The sequence below is a fragment of the Octopus sinensis genome, linkage group LG5 (genome assembly GCF_006345805.1).
Source record: "Octopus sinensis linkage group LG5, ASM634580v1, whole genome shotgun sequence".
Taxonomy (NCBI): Eukaryota; Metazoa; Mollusca; class Cephalopoda; order Octopoda; family Octopodidae; genus Octopus; species Octopus sinensis.
Window position 1 is genome coordinate 41,937,457 of NC_043001.1, and position 18,568 is coordinate 41,956,024.

The window sequence follows — 18,568 nt, forward strand, 5'->3', positions numbered from 1 at the left end:
TTTCACCAAATCATTGTTATGATTTGAAATCTTCATATTTCCAACAGTCACTTTAATTGGTTTCAGTCATTAAAATGTGGCCAAGTTGTGGCACTATCTTAAAGAGAATAGACAATTACATCAAATTATTCATAAACTTTGGGAAGATTAAAAGCAAAGTAGGCCTGTGTTTGATTTGAACAAGTTGTAAAGCGATGTAATGAAATACCACAGGGTAACCTGTGCAATGCCCTACCAATTCTGCTATCTGCACTACCACCCTTTGTTATAACTTAGGTGAGAGTTGTCAGAATAATTTAAAATGTTCAGTTTGGCAGAATTCAAATCCCATCTGTATGAAATTTACTTTCTACTCCTAATGTGGTTAATAAAATGTGTATGGGTAAATGCAATGAGAATGATCAGTCAGTTATCTTTCCCTTACAAAATTTAGTTGAACAAATTGATCCCAGGTCTTATTCTTTGTAAGCCTAGTACTTATTCTATCAGTCCCTTTTGCCAAACTGCTAAGTTACGGTGACGTAGACACATCAACATTGATTGTCAAGCAATGGTGGGGGAGACAAACGCACACACAAATGATGGGCTTCTTTCAGTTTCTGTCTACCAAATTCACTCACAAGGCTTTGGTCAGCCCAAGGCTATAGCAGAAGACACTTGTCCAAGCTACTTACCACACAGCCATGAAATAAGTGTTTGATAAAAGAGCAATAGTGATTAAAGGATAGATTAAAGTAAGATTGCCTAAAAATGGATCAAGTTTTGCATGAAAACTTGATTTGCATATATATTCTGTTTTGATAAAGTACACTTTTTAGACAAAATACATTATTTTGATAGCTTTGTTGTTCAATATAATGACTACTGAATAAAATAGAAACCTCTGGGTACCAAACACTGGACCTTACAATTTATATCTATAAAGACAATCAGATATGTTATTATATAGTAACAATGAAGATACCTTTTCTCTATATTCTTGATATCCTATATTATTCTGTTTGATTGGTTTTGAAAATTTTGATATTCAAAATATGCTTACATGTTTTATACCTTAAACACTTTGAAATCAGAGCGCTACCAATTTCTTATGCAAATTAAATGAAACACACCCAAATGTTAGATGCAAAAGAATAATGAAAGGAACGTAGTAAATAGAGTCAACTTAACTGTAATCAGTAACAGGCTTGATTTAAAAGTAACAAAAGATAATTTACCTCAGATTCTAAAAATTGCTCTTTTTCAACATAATCATGGATTATACGCGCTTTAGCGCCTTTTTCTGGTGGACACAACCTGTGTTCGTGTAACTCTTTCTCTAGGTGAGTTACTTTTTCTTGATGATGAGCTAATTGCTCACTCTGAAAAGGAATTAAAAATAATAAAATCTCGATTACAGAAATTAGCTTTTAAGCTGGGTATAAGAAAAAATGCATCATACATACATGAAATAAAACAGGTAATTCACTAGTTCTCAGCCAAAAATTATCAAGTTTTTATTCAAAATGTTTATTTATTCTTCATTTCCTTTACATTTGTTCTGAGGTTAATTAGGAAGTTTAATACTACTAAAATATTTAATTTGAAATTAAATTCTCCCTTCTTTGGCATGACTGATGGAGAAGAAAAATATTGCACATAAAATCATTATTTTGGACAAAATATTAATCCAAAGTAATTTCAAATTTTTCATCTAAAGCAACAAGCTTAAATGTTTTAAAACACCTTAAAAGTACAATTAGAAGTTACTAACTCTCCCATTGGATTACAATTTAAATTTGTAATCATTAAAAAAATGTACATACCAGATTTTTCTTAGTATAAGAAGAAGGCATAAGGGGTCGCTGAAATTTCTTCTTAGAACCTATCCCTCCAGGCAATGGTGGGGCAGATAGACTAGCTGCAACGTAATTAATAGTTTCCATCCACTCTTGGAGCTCTTTACTGTCACTGTAAGAATGGAGGATTCAAAAAGATAGGAAAAGTAAATATTTGTAGAGAAACTGATTTAATTTAATCTTTGTTAAATGACTTCCAAATAGGCTTTTGCCAATGTGTCATTTAGAACAGATGCTACAGACTATTTGTAATAAATGTTTTTCAGAATATTCTCAAATAAACAGAAAATAAATTTTGACATAAATTAATAAAAATTACCAAGTTTTTTTAATTAAATTTTTATTTTTTCTAAATATGGTTTACTGGATTAAAGGAAGATAAACAAAAATGGGAAAATCATACCTTGTTTGGAAAAGATATTCAGCCCAATCTGATGTGTGCAAACGAAATACATGCTGTTTTTTTGTGTAATCCGATGCTCGAGTGGCAATGGAATGATGAATACGGATGGCATTACTAGAGTTCTCAATTAAGTTACCTTTCTTGAACCCATGCTCATCTTTGTGAAGATAAAGGATCATATCTCTTAATGAAGCATAAAACATCTTCCAACCTCGCTTACCAAATGATGCTGAAAGAAAGAGAGAGAAAAAGTGACAAATATAAGAAAGATGAAGTAATAAAACTTATTTAAAGCACAAAAAGACTTGCCATCATCATTGTCCAAGCACATAGATCACCACAAACAATTTTTAACACCAATTCTTTTAATAATATTCTTTTCATTCACACTTCCTATAGCCAGTCTATTTCTCTGGTTATTTGAATTATGATGTCTATATCAAAAGTTCTGATTACTCTCTAGATAATGATTAAGAATTCAAGAGTAACATTCTATCACTGACTGACTGAGTCAGAACAATGAGTGTCAAATCAAAGAAATCTGTGCTAGAAATCAATGAATAAAAGAGAAATTAATTTTTGTTTTTTTTTTAATAAATAAATCACATACCATGTATTTTAAGAAATAAATATTTTAAGTAACTAAATGCCTTTAAAAATATTTTACAAGAAAAAAAAGATTTGTATGAAACATACTACGTCGACCATCTGGATCTAAACAGCACTTGCGCATTACATATCCTTTCTTGTACTCTGTGGTTTGATTAGGGTCAGGTATCTACAATAAATTTCCAAATACAACATAACAAAATGTTAATTGAATAGAAAATAGCAGAAATAAGAAGCATAAAATAATTGCTACAGTTTTTTATTCTAACAAGATGTTTCATGAATTTACAAATTTTAAATGAAAAGTCAATAAAAGTTTTGTATGCCTCCATTAGAAATGGAAGTGCTAGAAAACTATACAACGCCTTCAATCTTGATCTTTTAAAACTTTGTATTAATCAATCCAAACTAGGACTGATTAAACTACACATTTTTTAAACAACATTTTAGATTGGAATCCACATATCTGAATAGTTATAACAAATACACAAATGTGTGTGTGTGAGAGAGAGAGGAGGAGGGAAAAAGAGGGCATGTGGAGAGGGAGAGATAGTGTGGGAAGAGAAAAAGACACAGAGAGAAAGATAAGGTGTGTGAGATAAGGAATGTAGAACAAAACAGAACATTGTGAAGAGAGAGGGGGGGAGAGAGCATCCAGGTAAAGAGACACAGAAAGCATGTGTGCAAAGGGAGAAAGACAGAGACAGCACCAGGAGAGAAAGAATAATGGAGAGCATATGAGAAAGAAACACAGCATGAGAGATAAAGAACATACAGGGAGAGAGAATGAAGATTATGTAAAAAGTGAGGCTCATTGAACATGTGGGGAAGAAGAGAGAGAGGGAGGCTGAGTGACAGAGTGCATGTAGAGAAATACAGATTGTGAAGGCAGAGAGAAATGGAAAATAAGAGTATGTATAAATGTTATGGTAATCATTCCATAATACTTTTAAGCAGGACAAACTGCTCTCATTACACCAACTTCTCTAATAAAAAATAATGTGCAGAGTCCATTCTGTAGGTGCTTCGTCATAGAAAGGACAGCTAGTTTATTATAAAAATCTTTGCAGAGTTGAAGCATCAGTTGTGTAAACAGGACTGATACTTGCCATCTTTGTACTGTGCAGTGTATAGTGGGCATTAAGATTGAGGAACCCTAGATAGCCATCAGGCAATCCCACTGCCAACAGAAATGACATTCCTCCCCCAGGCCTAATTTCAAGAACAACTTTCCTACCATTATCAATGATAGCATGTTAGAAAGCAGGCAAGGAAGTTAAATGGTTCTTCTTTGGACAAAACTTTCAGCAGCATTAGGTAGTGCTTATTATGAGAGAGAGGAGGAAACATAACAATACTGCAAACCACTGGTAAATTCTGCAGATGGAGATGGTTTTCAACCAAATGCCAGAATAGTACAGCAGATTGGACTTTATGAGCTAAGTAACAAGAATAGAAGAATGTGTGCAGCAAGAACAAATATTAAAAAACTAGCTGCGCAAGAAACAAGTCACCAAAAGAAAGTTGAGTAGGTTTGCAAAATTGTGAAGTAGTGTGTTTGTATGAAAGAAGATTTTATTACGGAGAATCGTGTACAAAACAACACAAGGTTAACTGCACTCAGAGTGAAACAAAAAGTCAAGGAAGTTCTATAAGTACTTGGTGAATGAAGATTATAAGTAGGATAATGGGAGACACAAAGAGAACCAGCAGAAGAGCCAGTAACAAACATTAGCTTCAGAAGGCTATTGAGGAAATTAAAATAAGCAGAGTAGTAGGTGATTCAAGGGTATTTACTCTCGAAGGCACTTACTTAGTTAATCAGGCAGTGCAGGAAGATGCTAGTCCAAGTGACTGGTGCAGAAGTACTTTGCTACAAAAGCAATTAGAATGCTTGAATAAATGCAGTTTGTGCAAGAGCTTGAAACCACACACTCTAAATTCCTAATAGCACATTCTTTCTGTTCAATAGCATTCTTGAGAACTTTATGTTGATGATATGGTTCTCATTGTAGAATGTTTTGAAGAGTTGCAGAAAAATTTCTAAACATGGAAGCATAGTCTAAATTTGGTTAAAATATCTAAAAGGTCAAATGGCAAAGTTCAAAGTGCTGAACACAAATTCCTGGGAAGTACTCTTGTTTGATGTCAAAAGAAAGCATCTAAAAATTCAAAGATTTTATTCACAGAGCAAGTAATGGGTACACAAAATGTGCATTGTAATTTCTGGTATAGTGACAGAGAACCGGGATTTCAGATATGACAGATGCACAGTTGTTAGCACTAGGAGCACCCATAACCTGTTCAGATGATTCACTAAATACAGTTGATAACTTCTTTTATCTATCCAATCAAATTAATACTGGAGATGGTTCAAAAGCATAGTAACTAGAGTACCGAAGAATGAAGTGAAAAAGTCTAAAGAGCTGTTAGTAACAAAGGTTTTTATGGTTAGTCAGGAGTGAGTATATTAACTGCAAGATCTCAGAGACTGATGAATGAAATGTAATGATTAGTGTGGAGCTTGGTATATTAGAGACAGCATGAGTGATGAGGGAATTGCAAGTAGAAATGGCAGGTGGCCAATCAGCTTGAACAGAAATGCACTATCATCAGAAAAAGTAGAGAGTCAGAGGCTGGAGCATATCTGAGTAACTGCATGCCAGTTAGTTGAGTGGAACTTTCTTTGCATGAAAGCTTAGGATGTCTGTGTGTGTGTGTGTAGCAGCAACACTGTTCTAGATGAGGGGACTGTACTCCATTATGAGTCTCACTTGAGCTTTGCAGAAGTTTAATAATTATTAGTGCCTGAAATATTTTCTGGCTCTGAAAGGAAAGACTGGTCTTTGAAATGCAGTAGTGGCTCTGTAAAAGATGTGCATTCATCAGTAAGGAACCTCGGTTATAGCATAGCTTAGTAACTGGAGCAAATGCAAGGGCTTTAGCTGAATGCTGCTCTCCATTATGAGTCTGACTTGAGTTTCGCAGAAGTTCAATAATTATGAGTGCCCGAAATATTTTCTGGCTCTGAAAGGAAAGACTGGCCTTTGAAATGCAGTAGTGGCTCTGTAAAAGATGTGCATTTATCAGTAGGGATCCTCAGTTATAGCATACCCTAGTATTTGGAGCAAATGCAAGGACTTCAGTTGCTTGCTGCTCATGTTTAAAGAGGTGACCTGCAACCATGCTTTCTTGACATGAATAGTGATTGCTAATATTTAGTCAGAACATTTATAAGTAAAACATAGGTGAAAAGGAATTTCAGAAGGTTGAGATTCTTGTGATTTCTCTAAATGTGTAAGAGCATGACTATGAAATGTGAATCTGTATGGTAGTGAGATATCAGCACTATATGGTAATCTACGGAAGCTTAAGAGAAAGGAGTCAAGCATGGACTGCTAGATATGCAATGTTAACCTGCAAACATGACAGAACATCATCATCATCATCATTGTTTAACCTCCACTTTCCATGCTGGCATGGGTTGGACGGTTTGACTGGGGACTGGTGAGCCAGATGGTTGCAGCAGGCTCCAATCTGATCTGGCAGAGTTTCTATAGCTGGATGCCCTTCCTAACGCCAACAACTCCGAGAGTGTAGTGGGTGCTTTTACGTGCCACCGGCACAAGGGCCAGTCAAGCGGTACTAGCAACAGCCACGCTCAAATGGTGTTTTTATGTGTCACCTGCACAGGAGCCAGTCCAGTGGCATTGGCAACGCCCTCACTCGAATGTTGTTTTTCACATACCACCGGCACAAGTGCCAGTAAGGCGACGCTGGTAACAATCACGCTCAAATGGTGGTTTTTATGTGCCACCAGCACAGGGGCCAGTTAGCGGCTCTGGCAATGATCACGCTTGGATAGTGTTCTTAGCGCTCCACTTGCATAGATGCCAGTCAAGCGGTGCTGTCATCGAATTTGATTTCGATTTCACTTCCCTTAACAGGTCTTCACAAGCAGAGTTTAGTGTCCAATGAAAGAAAGGTATGCTTAAGTGGGCTGGTTACACCACTGGCATAGGCCACAGGTTATGGTTTCACTTGGCTTGCCAGGTCTTCTCAAGCACAGCATATTTCCAAAGGTCTCGGTAACTAGTCATTGCCTCAGTGAAGCCCAATGTTCAAAGGTCATGCTTCACCACCTCATCCCAGGTCTTCCGGAATCTACCCCTTCTAGTTACCCTCAGCCGCTAGGGTGTGACACTTTTTCACACAGCTATCCTCATCCATTCGCACCACATGACCATACCAGCGCAGTCATCTCTCTTGCACACCACATCTGATGCTTCTTAGGTTCAACTTTTTTCTCAAGGTACTTACACTCTGTTAAGTATGCACACTGACATTACACATCCAGTGAAGCATATTGGCTTCGTTCCTTGCAAGCATACGCATGTCCTCAGCAGTCAAAGCCCATGTTTCACTGCCATGTAGCATGGCTGTTTGTAAACATGCATCATACAGTCTATGATTTATTCTGAGCGAGAGGTCACCAGCAGAGGTAAGAGCTCTCTGAACTTTGCCCAAGTTATTCTTACTCTAGCAGCTACACTTTCAGAGCATCCACCCCTGCTACTGACTTGGTCCCCTAGGCAATGGAAGCTATCAACTACTTCTAGTCTTTCTCGCTGGAATGTGGCAGAAGTTGTTCTCTGCACATTTTCTGTGTTTATAGCATCCGAGCATTTGCCACATGCAAAAACTATCTTCCCAGTTAGCCTCCCTTTGATATTGCTGCACCTCTTATGTGTCCATAGCTTACACTGGGTACATCTTACTGAGTTTCTACCTATGCCTTTTCAACATATCAAGCAGGGCCATCCACCTGAAGGGGTATGTGGTTTGTCTGCCTTCCTACTTATTAGGACTTTGGTTTTAGCTAGGTTGATTCTAAGGCTCTTCGATTCTAATCCTTGCTTCCACACTTGAAACTTCTCCTATAGTTCTGATAGTGACTCAGCATTGAGGAGCTGCCAGGGGCATCCTGTCTTGAATTCCCCTGTTATTGCCTGGAGGACTATGAAAAATAGGTGGGGGGCTGAGGGCTGAACCTTGGTGGACCCCTGCCTCTACCTGGAATTCTTCACTGTACTCGTTGCCAACCCTCACCTTACTGACAGCATCCCTGTACATGGCTCGCACAGCTCTCACTAACCATTTATCTATCCATAGCTTCCTCATTGACCACCAGAAAAGGGATTGGGGGACTCTGTCAAAGGCTTTCTCCTTGTCAACCAAAGCCAGGTACAGAGGTTTATCTTTGGCTAGGTATTTCTCCTGCAGCTGTCTTACCAGAAATATAGCATCAGTGGTGCTTTTCTCTGGCACGAACCCAAACTGCATCTCATCTAAACTGACTCTCTCCCTAATTAGTTGGGCTATGGCCCTCTCCGTGACCTTCATTACCTGATCCAACAACTTGATACCTCTGTAATTATTTGTATCTAAAGCATCACCTTTACCTTTGTAGCAGTTGACTATGCTGCTGCTACACCAGACATTGGGTATGACTCCTTCATGTATCACCTGGTTAACTATACTAGTGACTAGGCTATAGCCAACACCACCAGGTATTTTGAGCAAGGTACTCTCAATTTGGATAGCTGGTCCCTCTCATGGGTCAACATTCAGCAGACTCTCTTTCTCCCATCCATTCTCTTTATTGAACAACCTTTCATAGTAGCATCTCCAAACCTGTCTCTTTGCAGCCTCGCTCAGTGCAAGTGAACCATTATCCATGTGGACACATTTCTCTCCTACAACATCATAATTCTCTCCCACACACTGTCTTGCAGCACGAAATACTTCAAGTCTTTGGTCATCTCGGTGCAGAACATTGGCAAATTTTTTCTTATCTGTTTCCCCTCTGGCTAAATAAGCCTATCTCTTAGCTTCCCTTCTGTGCAGTCTGATACAATTCCCTGCTACCACCGTTCTTCCAGTCCTTCCAAGCTTGTTTCTTTTCTCTAATAGCCCTATCAACCATGTTGTCCCACCACCACATTACCTTGGATCAAGAGGGGACTTTGCACCATCCACAGATCTGGGCAGTGGCTCTCAGCAGGTTGTCCCATAGAAACCTCCAGTTATCTTCCACATCATGTGATGCTATATCCTCTTTTATTTCATCAAAGGCTTTGAGTAATACATCTCTAAATATCTGTCCATTTGCAGGATCTTTAAGCTTCCAGACCCTTCTCCTCCATGCTGGTTGTCTTCTGGGCATCCATTTCACCCTGATCCTGAAGTCACTAACTACTAGTCTATGTTGAGGGGTACATTCTTCGCCTGGGAGGGTTTTGGCATTTATAAGCAGCCATCTTTCCCTTTTTCTGGCGAGGATGTAGTCAATTTGGCTAGTGTGTCTGCCAGAACGGTAGGTGACTGGTAGGTTTGCTGAATTTGGTATTGCAAACCATAAGATCATTTGCATCGCAGAACTCCAGCAGTCTGGTTCCCTCCTCATTGTGGGAACCAAAACCATAGCCTCCATGTATGCCAGGGAAGCCCTCTGCATGTTGTCCAACATGTCTATTGAAGTCACCAGCCACAAAGAGAAGGTCCTTATCATTTGTCAATGAGGTAGTCTGCAAGAGGGTGTCATAAAATCGGTCTTTCTGCCCATCAGGTAGCTCCGGTTGAGGAGCATAGGGTGAGATAATGATTGCTAACCCATGATGAAGCACTAATCTAATCTTAAGTATTCTGTCGTATACTCTGAATACCTCGACTACCTTATCAACCCATTTCTCTGCAAGAAGTATACTCACACCCCCGACCCCATCAGTGTTCCCTGCCCAGAAAATCTTGTACCTGTGTTCTTTGCCTGTGAGGAACCTAGCGGAACCTCCTCTCCACCTTACTTCTTGGAGGTAGCACAAATCGACATGGCTCCGTTCAAGCATTGATCTCCATAAACACACACACATATATATAGATACATATATATATATATATACACACACACACACACACATATATATATATACACACACACACACACACACATATATATATATACACACATATACATACATATATATACACACATATATATACACACATACACACACACATATATATATATATATATATATATATATATCATTTTAAAATAGGATAAAATCTTTATAAGAATTTATTGAGTAGTCGGTGTCAAAAACCTCATAAGGGAAAAATCTTTAAATATATTTATTTATATTAAGGGTATTACTATACATAAATGCCTCATACTATGAGGGATTCTTAAAGTCAAAACTACCATGATAAATAAATACAGTCTTTCGAACGTGAGGGAATGCAACTCTCAAAATGAGCTCCTTAAAAACAGATTTAGCTTCAGATCATGATTTCATAATTAGTGCACAAAATGCTGAATTTGTTTTTAAGGAGCTTGCCTTGATGTGCAAGCATACAGTCAAACATATAGATGTTTGTAAATTGTAAACAGTCCTCATCTATTGTTTATATTTGATTATCAAAACCCAGGAAGTGCAAAACCTGTCAATATATGTATTTGTGTCAGTGAGAAAAACCTATGGTATATTAGTGTAGGTTGTTCAGAGTGTGAAAGAAGTTTAGCTGTGATGCCATTGCATTCCTCTTGTCTTAGACGTATTGATTTTATATCTGAATGTGTTAATGCATTGTGTTCTTTGAGTATTTCCTATGGTTATGGTATTTAGGGTAGTGTTAAGTTGTACCTGAAATGTGTAACTTTGTAAAAAAAAACTGAGTCAAGTTGGTGGTATAATGATAAGGGACCTCTTTTGGTCATGAATGACCATGGTAGAGCACCAAGAAAGTTCCCCTCCAAGGCACAAGTCCGGGTAAGTTTGTTTATGGAAGACCAGCAATCACCCATGCATACCAGCCTCCTCACTTCACACCACCGATGTTATCCAAGGGAAAGGCAAAAAGCCAATACAGCTTGTCACCAATGATGTTGCATATCATTTCTACAGTTGAGTGAACTAAAGCAGTGTGAAATGTCTTGCTCAAGAACACAACACAGCCTGTTCTGGGAATTGAACTCACTACCGCATGATTGTGAAACCAATGCTCTAACCACTGAGCCATGTGCCTTCACAAAGTTTCTTAGCAAGTATGGGGTATGGTGATATGTATGTACTTAATTATATTAACCCTTTTGTTACTGTAAAAATTGATCAGGCATTAAAAGCAACATTACTAGTAAGGACATGTGATGTAATTGGATGCTCTGTACCGAGTGAAAAAGAGTTCTCTCCTATGGAGGAAAAAAACTGAGAAGTAACTATGGAAGAAAGTCAAGGAAGACACTGGATACCATAGAAAATTATGGAAGATCAAGATGATAGCGATATGTTATACAGTGAATTGATCCAACCCATGGAAAAACAAACATTAAACATTAATGTAATGACAAAAAGACATAATTAAAAAAATTCTTTGCCTTTACAGTGAAATGGAATCAACTGCATTTGTGGCATCAACAAATTGATATTTTACACTTAGAATCTTAAGCTGCAGTAAAGAGATGGTACCTCTTTTTATTAAGGTAGGAAATACTTTAAACCCTAGATACTTTCTGACTTTTCCTGTGGCTTAAATATGCCTTATTCCACACCTTTCTGATATGAGATTGCTTTCAAGTAAAAACCGTCAGTTTGACAACCAACCCACCACTACAAAGTCCTGTCAACTGCATCTCTCTTCCCCTTGGTGCTACAGATACACAATACTTTCTCCTAGTCCTTTTTTTCTTCTCAAAACATATCTTCTGAAACTCCTTTTTTGTTAACATATCATCAAGCATTAACCATTTTTAATATTTGCGTTAAGTTTTTCACTTCTTTGTTCAGGTAAACCCCCAAAATGCTCTGAGTTTTATCTTTCCTTCTAAGCAAAAAAAAAAGTACAACACATGTGATGTTAACTATACATGTGAGCATAAACAGGACATGTCAAAGAATCAACAGCATAAACAGTGCTCATACTTATTTGTCATTTATCTCCATTACAGGAAAGTTAACTGTTTTGTCTTCTTTTCTCATTGAATGAAGACAATTTAAATCACAATGTATTCAACCAGAAAATGAAAGCAAATAAAAAAACTTAAATTTGAACATGTTATTTCTCAAAAGATCTAAACTATGTTGCAAAAGCAGAAAACTGAATAACTAAATAGTGCAATTTTTAAAAAAATGAAGTTACTAACTAAAAAGAAAAAAGGAATAATAGTCTTAAAATCAAACTAATTACTTTTGGCTTATACAAAAACTGTGAAAGCAATTATATTCATTATAACACCTAATAATAATATAATGCTGATATTAATTACAGTTTAACCCTTTTGTTACCAACCCGGCTGAAACTGTCTCTGGCTCTGAGTACAAATGTTTAGTTTCCATAAATTTTGAATTAAAATTTTCCACCAAACCTTAGTCACAATTTATGTTCCTAACACCAGCTGAATTATAGCTAGTTATTTTACTAAATTCTTTGTTATATTTAAAGTAATTGAAAAAAACACAGAAATCTCAAAATAAATACAGTAACGAAAGGGTTAAGGTGATGAGTTGACAGAAGTGTTAGCATGCTAGGCAAAATGCTTAGCAACATTTCATCCATCTTACATTTTGAGTTCAAATTACACCAAGGTCAACTTACACTTTCAGGGTCAATAAAATAAGAACCAGTTGAGCACTGGGGTCGATGTAATCAACTTACTCTTCCCCCAAAATTGCTGGCCCTGTGCTAAGATTTGAAACCAATATTAAGTACAGCTTACCTCTAAGAAGGGGTTGTGGCCAAGCCGAGATGGTGTTTCACTTAATGGCACTTGTCGCCGGTCATTCGTAACTGTTGTTTCACTATCTTGCAGATCATCATCTCTAAATAGATAAATAATTTATAACATTTAATACAATGAAGTGAAATACAAAGAAATTTTCAGGTGAACGGTGTAAATAGTAAAAACAATAATTGTAGAAATATTTCACAAAGAAGCTAAAAAAAAAAAAAAAAGAAAAACAAAGAAAGGAAGAAATTCTCAATTATTTACATACTGCAAATTTGACAGATATCAAGTCTGAATAAATGAAACAATATTTCAGTAAATTCAAAATGACAACATCCTGCTTAGTCTTAGTTAGAATAATGAAATACTTACATAGAGTGCACAAGTTGTAACTGACAGTAAGAAAGACATCCAGTTTTAAAAACCTACGTCAAACCTCATGCGATAAAGTAGTTAGAAACAATATGTCAATAGAACTGTCTTAAGGTACATATAATAGAAGCAGATAAAGAAATTAAGGATCTGCTAAAAGAGGACTTTACAAATCACACAGATTTCAGATGTATGGTAAGTTTGGCATATTGCAAATCTATCCAGCCTATATAAACATAGAAAAAAGATGTATGGTATGATGATAATGATGATGTCTACATTGCAACACACATACATGCACACTAATAAATGATGATAGAGATGGAAAAATTATGTACTGTGTTTACATACAATCTGAAAAGTAGTCTTGCTCAGTATACAGAAAGGGAGTAGCCAGAAACTTGTCTATCCATTGCAAACAATGAATAGAAGATGCAGTTGTACTGCTGGTATGCTGAAAAAGCCAGTGCTAAATGTTAACAGTAAGAGCACCATTAAATTGGTCCGTGAACTGCTTGCTGAACACACAGGACTAGTTTCTGTTACTTAGCTGATAGCGAAAGCATGACTAGAGTGATGGATGAAGTTCATGTCACAGTTATCTCTGTTAGTTACAAAGAGTTTCACTTTCCATGTATAAAAAAAGTATATGAAGTATGTATAAAAGTGTGATGCTGCATGGCAGTGAGACAAGGTTATTGAATGTGGATGATCTGTAGAGGCTGGAGAGAAATAAGGTGGACATGATCTATTGAATGTTAACTTTCATAATAAAAATTTTTTTAAAAAGAGCACAAGTGAGCTGAGAGAGCAATTGGGCATTAAATGAATCTATTAATTTATGTCAGATAGAGGTTTGCTTTGGTAAGAAATGGATGAATAGTTCATGTTGAAAGAAGGCTGATAATGTGAGTGAAATATTTAGAGCAGAGCAAAATCAATAGAGGCAAAGAAAGAAATTACAAGGTCAGATTCCTGGATTAATAGGTTTCATGGATGAGATAGCAAAAGATTTCAGTAAATGACAATGTGTCTTAAAGCAAACCTATAAATGTACAGAAAAACATATTAAAATAAGGATGATAGCAATAATGATTCCAATATGAATATAATCAGAGCCAACTATGCATCACACTTGCTCAAACCCACTCGATGTACCTGCAATTGTTATCTTCTGGACAACAAAAGAACAAAACAAACAGTAGACCTGTTCAACCCATTCCAACACAAAAACAAATTTTTGAATGAGGATTTCCCACCACTAATTATCTGCAAGCACATCCCAATATGCTTTGTAGTTCAGGCAAAATTATAAGACCACACTCAAAATTCCTATGACTAGTTTACTGGACAGCCATATATAGTGTAAGCAGCATAAACTTATTATTTACAATGCAGGGTTAATGAACCTTCAATTTTATGCAATTCTTAGATTATTTCTTTTGCATTCAGCCGTAGCTTGTACTTTCTAAGAATATGTAGTTGTTAGGAGTAATGTCAAGCCTAAGTATCAAACTATAGATAAAAAAATAATTTTATATTATCAGTATTTAAATAAAATTTTTTTTTAATATGTAACTAAAACAAACAAAAAAAAAGGAAAAATACTTACGGAGCCCATTCTATAGGTTCCATTTTAATGGCTGCATAGATTTGGCGAAGGTCTTCTTTTGGAAAGTTATCTCCATCATTCAGTTCACACAAATTTTCTATGAACTCATTACAGTTCATCTTCCGGCCAACATTCTAGAATAGATTTGGATTAGAACATTCAACAGTTTTTATTTCTCATTACCTCTCTCTTTGACATACACTTAATTATGTAATTTTATTTATGCTTTTTTCTTTCTTTCTTTCTTCCTTTTTTTTTTGTAGTCTGAAGCCTTTCAGGAAAATATGAGCAAAAAGAAAGTTTAAGGTTTTCAGTTCTAGATGAAAGAGTATAGGAGACATTTAGCAGAAGGAGAAAGAATAAAGAATCTATTGTTGGGCTTAAGTGATATATTTGTAGCAATAGTGTAAGGGAGAGTGATGACTCAGTACATCGGTGAACTTGTGATTGTAGTGTTTGTGTGCTAGTGAATGAACATTCATCAGTCAGTCAGCTGGCCTTTTGGAACAAGTGATCTGATGATGCAAGTATGTTAGTCTTGAAGCCATCCAAATCTACACCCACAATAAATTTAAAGATGGAATTTTATATGAAGATGGGCTATGTACAAGATTCATGACATAATCTGGTTTAGTACTGAGATAGAAAACTAAGATTAGGCAGCAGTGGCATTCTAAAATCTTTCATTGAGAAATTAGACTGATGTCTAGAAGATATTCTTTTACCAGTTTTGGCTGATGGACTGTGCCTATGCTGGGGCACCAGCTTCAAAGGTTTTTAGTCAATTCTGTCAACTCCAGGATTTTATCATCATTTAATGTCCTTTGTCCATGCTGGCATGGGTTGGATGGTTTGACTGGGCTGGTGCACTGGAAAGCGGCACCAGACTTCAGTATGTATTTTATCAACCAGAGGAGAATGTTAAAAAGGCAAAACCCACAGGAAATAAAGAGAGAGAATGTGTCACAAGATACTTGCATCTGATGTACTTGATTCTGCACATCCCACATCAAAACGTCCAAACACACACACACAAAATTCTTTACTTTCTGACAACCAAATTTCACTCACAAGGCCTTATGTTTGTGCCATGGAATCAAACCTAGAAACATGTGGCTGCAAAGCAATCTTCTTCATAATATATACATACCTGTGTCCATGTATATAATATTAAAACAACTAGTAATGATATATATATATAAGCTATATATTAAACTAGAGTTGTATATGAAATAAAACAGAAATTATGAACCTTTTATAAAAGTAATGATGCTGCAGTATTTTTATAAATTTTTAACTAGTAGTAGATTGTGTATTTTAGGCCATATTTCTTTAGAGGTTCAACTGGACTTCTACTAATGCTTTATGAGGAGGTACTCAAAAGTAACCAGAAATGTTCTCTGTGGGACAAGCCTGTTGTGGGTCAGGCTTCTGTTGTTAGAAGCCACTTGATGTGACACTCAGGCATCAGTTGCTGACCAGCTGCATCTTCTGAAGTCGTATTGTCACATGGTGCTTCTATGAAATTCTGTTTTCAGCTGGGGAAAACAAGCAGCTGAAACAGTAGTTATGCTTCAAACAGCTTTCAAGGATGCTGCCATGAGCAAAACACAAGTTTATGAGTAGTTTTCCTACTTTAGGAATGGTCACTTCTTGCCTGAAGACCAACCTCATTCAGGGCAACTGTTCACCTCCCAAATGAATGAAAACATCATGAAAATTCATGAACTAATCTTGGAGGACTCACCAAACAATTGAAAAACTTGTTGGTATGACGGGTGTCTTGGAGCTCCTGCCAACGAATTTTGAGCGAGGAATTGCGAATGAAAAAAGTTGCCACAAGAGTTGGACATCGCCTTGAGTGTGAGGCAGTTTTTGACCCAAAATGGCATGAACCCACCCTCCCTATTCACCCAATCTTGCTCCCAGCGACTTTCTTCTTGTTCCCCTAAATGAAAAAAATCCTTAAAGGAAAACGTTTTGCAGATGTGGAAGAGGCAAAGGAAAAAAATGATGGAGGCATTAAAAGGCATAACTCATAAGAGTTAATGCATCTGGACCTTTGCATTGCTTCAAATGGAGAATACTTTGAAGGTGATAAAAGTGTAAACATGTAAAAGTATAAAATAATATTGCAAAATTCTGGTTTTCTGGGGGGTACCTCCTCATATGTTCAATAAATACCTTTAAAACCTTCAAAAGTATCATCCATGTAATAAGTAGGCAATTTATTACTCTTAACAGTTATAAAAAAAAAAATGAGCTTTAACAAGTACCGTAAAAACCCATGTAAATTGTGCATCTATGTAATTTGCGCAAGTGATTTTCAGGATAAAAATTGTTAAAAAAAGCTTCTACCCATGTAAAATTCGCACCCAAAAGTTTTCAGAATTGCTGATATGGTGAGGGGGAAAAGGTTTTCAATTTAGTTGTATTTAGCATAATTTCACTTATGATTAGATTTTATTAAATTTTCATTAAATAAAAATAATTTCTGTTTAACAGATATCACATTAAGAGCTACTAAATTACAAAGTGTTTGTGTTGTCTATATAAATAAAATTGGTTTCACAGGACTGACATGTGTCAGTCCGTTTTACTCACTCAGTATACCCTCTTTCTCCTCCCTTATGAGACTGACAATGGCAGTCTGTTTTAGCTACTCGGTATACCCTCCTCCTCATTCAATGTTAGCATTCCAATAATAAAAATAAATGAATGAAAAATATTACGCTGATTGTGTATATGTTTGTGTGTGTGTGCGTAACTGTATGAGATTGTGTGTGTTTGTAGGTGCATGTAACTGTATGAGACTGTGTGTTTGTGTGCATGCATGCACCTGTATGAGACTGTGCTTGTGTGTGTTTGTGTGTGCACGCATCTGTATGAGACTGTGCACGTACCTGTGTGAGACTGTGTGTGCACATGCACGTACCTGTATGAGACTGAGTGTTTATGTGTCACTGCATAACCAGAAATAATTGAAGTATTATTTTACAAATTGTGAGCATATGTATATGATATAATAAAGGAAATTGTTATATACAGTACTCAGGTGCACTACAACTAAAAAAAAAATAGAAGCCATCAGGTGTACTGTTGGCAGATTTCATGGACGCATGGAAGTTTTGAAGGATGTAGTGTCTCAACAGCTTATTCCATGCTTCAGCAATTCTGAGCGTGAAAGTCATGGGTGCTGTGTTGTTTTTTGATTTTATAAGCATGTCAGTGAGTGTTTGTCATATGGAATTCAAAAAGGTGCCCAAGGTTATTGTTGTTGGAAATATGGTGGTTAAACTTGTTTATAATAAACTATTTTATATTTTTTTCCCACAAGAGATTATGTATGATCTTTATCATACTGCTGTATGTCTTCTCAAACCATGATCACAGGAAAAGTTGTTGATAAGAATTATCAACAAAAAAACAAAGCTGATAAATATGCACAGGTGTTGCAAATTAAGTTTAATTACCAATAAACATCAGCTTGGATAGCACTTTACTCAACCAAGTAAAATATGTAAAAAAAGTAGTTAACCATTTAATGGTTTTAGCAAATTTATACAGAAAAAGTAAGCATTATACCATCCAGCTTAAATAAAAGTCAATTTCATTATATTTAAGCCCTTTAAATAATCAACTTCCAGCATGAATGTTTATGATCTGTACATCTTTTTCCAACAAAAAAATTTCTAAAAAAATTCTGGAAACAATCTACTCATGTAACTTATGCACCCACTAAAGTTTATTTTTATTTTTCCCCCCCAAAAAAGTGTGTAAATTACATGGGTTTTCATGGTAAATATCTACAATTAAAGAAATTTAAATAATATAGTTACATCTAGAAACATCTATGTGAAATACCTCAGGTAAAAACTTATTCTTTTAACCATGTGAACATTTTTACTTCATAAATTTGAAAACATTCTATATAAGTATCCATATATAATTTA

The 18,568-nt window shown here is 36.1% G+C and overlaps 1 protein-coding gene and 1 long non-coding RNA gene across 6 annotated transcripts in view; one reads left to right on the forward strand and one right to left on the reverse strand.

The window, feature by feature from the left end:
• Window positions 1-18,568, reverse strand: part of LOC115211787 (PH and SEC7 domain-containing protein) — a 197,482-nt gene that overhangs the window by 17,647 nt on the left and 161,267 nt on the right. For all 5 annotated transcript variants that reach the window (XM_029780473.2, XM_029780476.2, XM_029780474.2 and 2 more), the window contains 6 exons: window positions 14,616-14,749; window positions 12,623-12,725; window positions 2,938-3,019; window positions 2,242-2,470; window positions 1,806-1,950; window positions 1,218-1,361 (listed from right to left, as the gene is read on the reverse strand). In XM_029780473.2, coding sequence (XP_029636333.1) covers window positions 1,218-1,361; window positions 1,806-1,950; window positions 2,242-2,470; window positions 2,938-3,019; window positions 12,623-12,725; window positions 14,616-14,749 — 837 coding nt within the window. The remainder of the gene's footprint in view (window positions 1-1,217; window positions 1,362-1,805; window positions 1,951-2,241; window positions 2,471-2,937; window positions 3,020-12,622; window positions 12,726-14,615; window positions 14,750-18,568) is intronic.
• LOC118763644 lies at window positions 7,090-16,289 on the forward strand. The gene is made up of 3 exons (XR_004999408.1): window positions 7,090-7,267; window positions 10,587-10,590; window positions 16,279-16,289. It is a non-coding gene; the product is annotated as an uncharacterized LOC118763644 (long non-coding RNA).